Here is an 8,814-nt window from a genome sequence, read left to right as displayed (position 1 = left end):
GTGTTTCATATGAAACAAGTGAGTCCCAGAGAAATTAGATGACTTGTCTGAGGTCACACAGGTAGTTAGGAGCAAACTCAGTTTTTCTAGATTCAAAAGTAATGCTTTTTCCACTAAACTATGCTGACTCAGAGAGTTCTAGGAGTTTTCTGAAGGATAAGGCATTGAATATGGATGAAAATGCAAAAGCAACCACAGGACATAAAAGAAACCCACACATCACACTGGACTGCATTAGGGAGACACACCTCAGCCCCTTGTGTTCTTTGGAAATACTGCTGGAGACTAGGTGGGAACCACCCACCATTTTGGTTAAGTACAACTTTGCTGGAAGGGAAAGAGGAAGCAGGGGTTTTCTCCATAAAGACATTTGAGAACATGGCAGACTTGGCTTGACTTGATGCTCCCAATATTCACCCACCAGAGTATTTTCCTGGAGCCTAAAATCCCTCAGGCTGACTTCAGTGGTCTTAGAGAAGGAAGAAAGCCATAAGGAGACAGGGTATAAGGGTGGTGCCCCCTGAAAACACGCCAAGAGCCTGGGCAGCCCGCAGGGAACCATTGCAGAGATCAGCCTGGCAGCAGCGGATGTGCACTCCAGGTAGTTCCTGCTGCTGGCAGTGGCGAGAGGTGGCACAGCCGCTGGTGAGCAGGATCCCCAGGACCACTGTGAGAATACAAGAGTATAACAGAAGTGCCACATTAGGAAAAGAAAAAAGCAGAAAAGGAGACCCAGCCCCAAACCACCCAGAAGTGGGTGAGAGTCTCCTCTTTAATCTCAGGATCTATGATAGTGGAATTATAAACTGTAGAGTCACAAAGTGAGAGATTGGTAGAATCCTAGAGCTGAATCATCTAGAATAGCCCCCTCCAACATGACCTGTCCAGTTTGTACCCGTCTTTTCAGTCCGTTCCAAATGTTCCATGTGCCAAGAAGCTTTTTCATATACATACATCTACAAGTGATTCCCTCCCCTTTTCAGGTCTGTTAGCTCCCTGAACCTCTGTCATTGTGCTTTCACATGATGTCTTACTTACATCATTGTTTATTTACTTGGTGACTTTCCTCTTAGATCATCAGCTCCTTGAAAGGAAGGACTATAGCTCATCCATCTTTGTTTCCCCTTCAGCGTCCAACACAATATCTTGAACATAGGAGGACTCAATGAATGTTCACTGAATGAATGAATGAAGTCCAGGATCTGCTGGTGGCTTGCTGTGTATTACTTTGGGCTAATCATCTCACTCTCTCTAAAAAGAGGGTGGAGAGCAAAGATATCCTCCCAGAACCTCCTTTTAAAAAGGGTGCCCAGGGAGCAGCTAGGTGGCGCAGTAGATGGAGCACCAGCCCTGGAGTCAGGAGTACCTGAGTTCAGATCTGGCCTCAGACACTTAACACTTACTAGCTGTGTGACCCTGGGCAAGTCACTTAGCCCCAATTGCCTCACTAAAAAAAAAAAAAGGGTGCCCAGACCAGTCATCCCCTCATTGCCCATCCAGCTGCACTTCTCTGGACTTCTCTATCTTTCCCCTAAATCAGGATTCCCCTTCACTTTTCAGCTTCCTTTTATGTTTTGTCTTCTCCCATTAGATTATAAGCTCATTGAGGGCAGGGACTGTCTTTTGCCCTTTTTTTTTTTTTTTGGTATCCCCAACACTTAACACAAGTGCCCAGCACATAGTAGGAATTTAATAAATTTTTATTGACTGACTGATCTCTCTGACCTCAGTTTCCTCTTCTGTAAAATGGGGATAAGACGTGGCCTCCCTCTCTTACCACAGAGTTATAATGAGAACCAAATGAGATCAGGTATGACATAGTGGATAGTGTTGAATTTGGGATCTGAGAGCTGGGCCCAATCTCATCTCTGACATTTATTAGCTGTATGACCATGTCATTTAATTTCTCTATACTCATTTCCTCACCCATCAAATGAAAGATTTAGACAAGCTGTCCTTCCTCTAAGACCTCATTCGAGATCTAAATCTATACTCCTGTAATCTTAATAAATAAATAGAGAAGTGTTTTAGGCTTCAACAATAATTTAATTCAGCCAAAACGTATTAAGTGCCTACTATATGCATATAAGGCAGTGGGCTAGTCACTGGGGATACAAAGTCCAAAACCTAGAGGAGCTTACATTCTCCTCTTCCAATATACCATAAAGAGCTCTACAAGGGGGAAGAGATGTGATATTCCCACCCCACCCCTAACCTTTCCTTTGCAGACATTAGTCATCTCTAGTATGGCAGAGGGACTACACAGAAGGACTTACCACTTTCGGTTTTTATGCAGAATTTGTGCTTGAAGCCTTGGTGTGATTCTGAACAGGTGACAATCTCTGGCTTGGAGCAGCCAGGGGCAATGTGCTGGGTGCCAACCACGATATTGCAGGCATAACACTGAAGTCCATGAGCTAAGGGAAAATGGTGGAGTGGTGAAGGTCAGGCTTTGGGCAGGCAGGCACCTTTGGGCTTCTGGGTCATGGGGGTAAATTCCCAGTTGCCAACCCCCCTCCTCTTTGCCTTTTATTCAGCCTAGCATGGTCTTAGTCTTTCCTCTTTTTCTTTTTCTCATTTTCCACTCAATCCCCTCTACAAAGAAACCTTCCATGATTCCCCATTGTCTATTGCAGGAGACCCCAAACTGGTCAACTTTACAAGAAGCCTGCATTTGGAGTTATAGGACCTGGATTGAAATCCTACCTTTGTTACTTACTACCTATGTGATCTTAGGTAAATTATTTCCCTTCTCTTGGGAGAAGCTACTTCCTAACAGAGAGGTGATGGACACAAGGTACAGAAACATTTTTGGTCATAGATACCGTGTGGATTTCTTTTGCCTAACTATGCTTATTTATAACAAGAGTTCTCTTTCTTTTTCTTGGTTAATTGTGGGTGTATAGGGGGTGATTAACAACAGTGATTTCCCTCCCTCCCCGCAAAAAAAGCATTCCATTGTAACATTTATTAAAATTCACAGAAAAGGAGGCAGCAAGGTGGTACAGTGGATAAAGCCCCGGCCCTGGATTCAGGAGGACCTGAGTTCAAATCCAGCCTCAGACACTTGGCACTTACTAGCTGTGTGACCCTGGGCAAGTCATTTAACCCTCATTGCTCTGCCTAAAAACAAACATAAAATGCACAGAAAAGAACAAAAATTCAAAAGGAAGCACAGAGAAGCAGGAGAGTTTTGAAAGCAGCATATAGAATTTGTTCCACTTAAAAAAAAGAAAAAGCAAATGATATGGCCAGTGCAGTAGTACATGTATATAATTCTTGTTACTAGGAAGGCTAAGGCCAGTGGATCACTTGAGGTCAGGAGTTCTGTTCATCGTGGAGCTAAACCATTTGGGACTTAGAACTAAGTCTAGCAGCAATATGGTGGACCCCCAGGAAAGGGACTGGGCACCAGGCTGTGAGAGGAGAGCCTAACTAGCCCAGGTAAGAAGTGAAGCCAATGAAAGCTTGTGTGCCAGTAAGTAGAGTGATAGGGCATGTGACTGCCCATTGTACCTCTATCCTGCGCAAGATGAGGTCAGTGAATCAACAAAAACATTTCAAAGGACAAAAATAAAAAGCAAGCAGTATGAAATAGAGATTCATAGTTTTGTATAGAATCCTTTGTGTGTCCTGATGTGTATATATATATATATATGAGTGCTTTTCTTTGGTGTTTAAATAAAGAATAAAAAATGAAATTAACAAATAAAAATAAACACCATTTGTTGATAGGCTAATAACTGGCAGGCATTCTACATTCAGTTATTTGTTCTTAGTGCAGCCTATCTTCTACTCTTAGGTAATTCTTTTTAATTAAATGATTTATTAAAACATTATTATCTGAAAATTTAAAAGTTTTATTGCAAACAAACTTATCAAATACTTACCATGTGTCCTATGGCCAATTCCAGGGACACCAAAATGACAATAATAATGTTATCATTTTATATAGTTCTTTATACATAACTCATTTGATCGCACCTGTCAGGTAGGAGATATTATCCCTGTTTTATGGTTGAGGAAACTGAGACTAAGACAGATGAAATTACTTGTCCAGGGACCCACAGCTAATAAGCATCTAAGATGGGATTTGAACTCAGGTCTTCCTGACTCTAAGTCCAACATTGGATTCACTATACCACATAGTTGTGTAACGATTGGAATGACACACCTGCTGGAGACTTACTGCAGAACACTCCGCCATGAGGAGAAGGCATCTGAGGGCAAGACATGTGGATCTTTGGCGTCAGGAAGTGACTTTTGCTTGTGGGAGGAAGAGGGGCGAGGCTGGCGCTCTCGCTCTTTCATCAGGACGCTGGTGGAGAGCGGAGCTAGAAATGTGCTCTCCCTTTAATAGATAGATGAATCTAGGCCTTTCTCTCTCTCTCTTTACCAAATTCTTATTCTCCTTAATAAATGCTTAAAAGCCTAACTCTTGCTAAAGCCTATAATTTATTGGTGACCACTCATTAGGTATTTTAGACAGACTAGCTAGAATTTTAGCCCTTACAGTTGTGTAGACAAATATGTATTAGATTCTCTCCTTAAGTATAGCCTGGGGGGCAGCTAGGTGGTGCAGTGGATAAAACACCAGCCCTGGATTCAGAAGGACCTGAGTTCAAATCAGACTTCAGACACTTGACACTTACTAGTTGTGTGACCCTGGGCAAGTCACTTAACCCCAATTGCCTCACCAAAACAAAAAAACAACAACAAAAAAAACCCCCACCAAGTATAGCCTGGGAGACAGACCACACATATGAAATGTAATTACCAGGATTGGGAAGCTATAGGATTTTTCTGCAACTATCAGTCAGGCAGTACTCAGTACAAGTTACAGAAACAACGATATCCTTTGACCTATTGGAAATGTATTGAAATATTGAAAATTTGAACTATATTGAAAGCGTTAGCAAAAATAAACAAACATAAAAAGAGAGGTCTTTAAAGGTTTGCCCAGAAGCTTATATGTAATTATTTAAAAATAAACAAAGAAACAAACTAGAGGCAAACCAAATCCCCAACAACAGAGGAATGATTAAATCAATTGTGGTTCAGTAATGGAATTGAACATAATGCAATTAAGACTGACAAGTATGAAGAATGCAAAGAAACCTGCAAGGTTCTTTTTCTTTATTAAAATAATATGAAGTAGAAAAAAGAAAAGCAGAACCAGAAGAATGAAATCCATTCTAACCACTACCACATAAGTATAGTGAATGAGTGAGTTCACTAAGAGGAAAACCGAATGAGAATGAATGGACAAGCCAAAGAATCTTTTTTTTTTTTTATAACAGTATTTTATTATTTTCCAGTTACATGTAGAGATAGTTTTCAACATTTGTTTTTATAAGATTTCTAATTTCAAATTTTTCTCTCTCCCTCCCCTCCTCTCCCTTCCCCAAGACAGCAAGCAATCTGATATACATTATATATGTACAATCACATTAAATATATTTCTGCATTAGTCATGTTGTGAAAGAAGAATCAGAACAAAAGGGAAAAAACCTCAAAAAAGAAAAACAAAAAAATAGAAGTAGTATAGGTCAATCTGCATCTAGATGCCATCGTTCTTTTTTTCTGTATTTAGAGAGCATTTTCCATCATGAGTCCTTTGGAACTATCTTGGACCATTGTATTGTTGAGAAGAATCTAGTCTATCACAGTTGATCAACACACAATGTTGTTGATACTGTACAATGTTCTCCTTGTTCTGCTCATCTCACTCAGCATCAGTTCATGTAAGTCCTTCCAGGTTTCTCTGAAATCTGCCTGCTCATTGTTTCTTACAGCACAGTAGTATTCCATTACATTTATATACCACAACTTGTTCAGCCATTCCCCAATTGATGGCATCCCCTCAATTTCCAATTCCACAAAAAGAGCAGCTATAAATATATATATATATATATATGTATGTATGTATGTATATATTTTAGTGAGGCAATTGGGGTCAAGTGACTTGCCCAGGGTCACACAGCTAGTAAGTGTTAAGTGTCTGAGGCCGGATTTGAACTCAGGTACTCCTGACTCCAGGGCCAGTGCTCCATCCACTGCACCACCTAGCTGCCCCTATAAATATTTTTATACATGTGGGTCCTTTTCCGTTTTTTATGATCTCTTTGGAGAAAAGACCTAATAGTGGTATTGTTGGGTCAAAGAGTATACATAGCTTTATAGCCCTTTGGGCATAATTCCAGATTGCTCTATGGAATCAAGCCAAAGAATCTTGATGGGACTTAGAGAAAGAAACCCCAAAGCCTGATGCCTTATCTGTTGGAATTCATTTTAGCTGGTTGCACTGACATATAGTCTTAAGTGGTTAATAAAACATCTGATTAATAGCTAATAACCAGGAGTCAAAGGGAGCTTTTGCTAAGTTCAGGTAGCAAGTGCTACTTGGGAGGGCTTTGAAGGCAGAGAAGAGTTAACAAAGGATCTGAGGTGACAGGTTTGCACCATATTACATAGCTGTCTTCATTATCAGTCTGCTTTCTGGGGGGAATTCCAATTCCAGACTGTTCAGAGACCAAAGACCCAGCACCCTCTGACTGCCCAGGGATGCTGAATGCAGAATTGAAGCCACATTGGCTAGGGTTCCCCTCTTCCTGACTTTCCTCTTTACCTTCCCAAACCTCATCAAAATTGGGCTATGTTACTTTCCCTCACAGTTAACCTTCATTCAGGAACTATGTATTGGACACCTCTCTTCATGACCTCATTTGGGGTTTTCTTGGCAAAGATACTGGAGTGGTTTGCCAATTCCTTCCCCAGATCATTTTACAGATGAGGAAACTGAGGCAAACAGGGTTAAGTGACTTGTCCAGGGTCACATAACTACTAAGTGCTTGGAGCCAGATTTGAACTCAGGAAAATGAGTCTTCCTGACCCAAATGGGGTCGTGAAGAACCAGACACAATTTAAAACAAATGAACAAAACCAAAAAAACAAATGAACTACAACAACAAATTGTATATTATATTATTATCAAATGAGATACTATTGTAAAGTGCTTAGCCCAATGCCTGGCACATAGTAGGTGTTTAATAAATGTTTATTCCCTTATTGCCTTATCCTTCCTTATGAATGTATCATCTTCCCCCTTTTCTCCCTACTAGAATGAAATCTCCATTAGAGGAGAGATTATATCTTTTCTAAGCTTTATCATTCTCAAAAGCTCCATCTAGCAACACTAAGTATTTAAGTAAGTATTTAATAAAATATTTGTGGGGGTAGCTATGTGGCGCAGTGAATAAAGTACCAGCCCTGGATTCAGGAGGACCTGAGTTCAAATCTGGCCTCATATACTTGACAATAGCTGTGTGACCTTGGGCAACTCACTTAACCCTCATTGCCTCACGAACAAAAAAATTAATTAGAAAAGTAAATAAAATAAAACATTTGTTCATTTGAATTTAAGTGAGTGATACCACTGGCTTCTCCTCCATACAATGAATCAACCCACACCCACTAAGGACCCAGCCCTAGTTCTAACCATAAAACCCACACAGTTTCTGACACTGAGACCTCCCTTTCCTCAGTACCCCTTGCCATAGAGAGGGAAAGTCCCCAAATCATTTTTTTCCATGCTCCACATAGACTTCTCACCAAGAGACCCATATGCTTGCCAGAGCTGAGCAAAGTGACTTACCAGCTGGAAAGAAAGAAATCATCATGATAGGAAGGAAGAGCCCCCCGGTGGAGCCAACTCTAGACTTGGACAGCATGGGAACAGAATTAGAAGACTCCTTTGTTTTCCAAAAGCAAGAAAGGCAGCTATGGGCCTAGAGAGGCGGGGAAGCCCGAGCTCTAACAGACAGCCTGTCCTTCCCAAGTGAGGTGATTATCTGGCAATTCAGATGACCATCTTGCTGAGCCACCTTAGTCACCAAGACCTCCTCTTCAAAAGAAGAAGCAGTATCAGTCTGAGTTTGCTGATGTCCATCTGGAAGAGAAGTTATTTAGAAATAAATTGGTATCTTCTCTTTCGCCTCTAGAGAATGTTTCTGGATGGGCTGGATATCACTGTGGCATCTTCTGAGTCCATGATCCCAAGAAGTGGCTGGCTCTCTCGGCAGACAGGACGGGAGTGTGAGAACTCTTATATTCCTCTGTACAGGTGGAGCCCCTCCTGCGGCAGTGTGAAGGGGGAGAGAAGGTGCTCCCCCAGCCCCAGTTCAGTTGTTCTTGAAATTACTGGCCACTAATACGATCAAGTTTTAGCTTTAAATCCACCCCACAATCCTCTGATTCTGGAGGATTAAGCGGGGTGGTTGGATTGGATTTCCCCCCCCCTCTCATCTTTGAGCTGAGTCTTTCATCTTGGAGAACTGAGCCACAGTGAAGCTATTGTCCAAGCTGATTTTCATGGAAAGGAAAACCACTTCTATCAGACCTTGACCTTCATACCTGAAGCTTGACCCAAAGACCATGTTTGGATGTCAAAGAGAGTTTGGGACCAGTGATAGAGATTTAATTCAGTTTAACAAATAATTTTTTTTAAATGTCTATAAAGCCTTGAACTTGGCATGGAATGATGAATGTGACACAGATCCTGATTAAAATCTAATTGATGAACAATCTAAGATTAAGATAATGAATTAGAATAATAATAATAAATAATTATAAGATTAATAATAAGGGGCTACTATATACCAAGCATTGTGCTAGGCATTGGAAATACAAATGAAATAGTCCCTGTCCTCAAGGAATTTATATCTGGTGGGGAGGAATAACATGGATGCATATAAGTATAACAAGGACCAGCCATTTAAGGCCCAGCATTTCAAACATCGTACATCAGACAACTCT

General features: G+C 41.0%; 1 protein-coding gene across 1 annotated transcript; it reads right to left on the bottom strand.

Moving 5' to 3' along the window:
• Positions 1-470: 470 nt before the first annotated feature.
• On the bottom strand, positions 471-7,730 carry LOC122740392 (lymphocyte antigen 6H-like). Its single transcript, XM_043982519.1, has 3 exons — positions 7,655-7,730; positions 2,277-2,417; positions 471-667 (listed from the first exon to the last, which is right to left on the bottom strand). The coding sequence occupies exons 1-3, from the start codon at positions 7,728-7,730 to the stop codon at positions 471-473; spliced, it is 414 nt and encodes a 137-aa protein (XP_043838454.1).
• Positions 7,731-8,814: the final 1,084 nt, after the last annotated feature.

The sequence above is a fragment of the Dromiciops gliroides genome, chromosome 2, assembly GCF_019393635.1.
Source record: "Dromiciops gliroides isolate mDroGli1 chromosome 2, mDroGli1.pri, whole genome shotgun sequence".
NCBI lineage: Eukaryota > Metazoa > Chordata > Mammalia > Microbiotheria > Microbiotheriidae > Dromiciops > Dromiciops gliroides.
The sequence above is the reverse complement of the archived record's forward strand: the minus strand, read 5'-3'. Positions and strand labels throughout refer to the sequence as shown.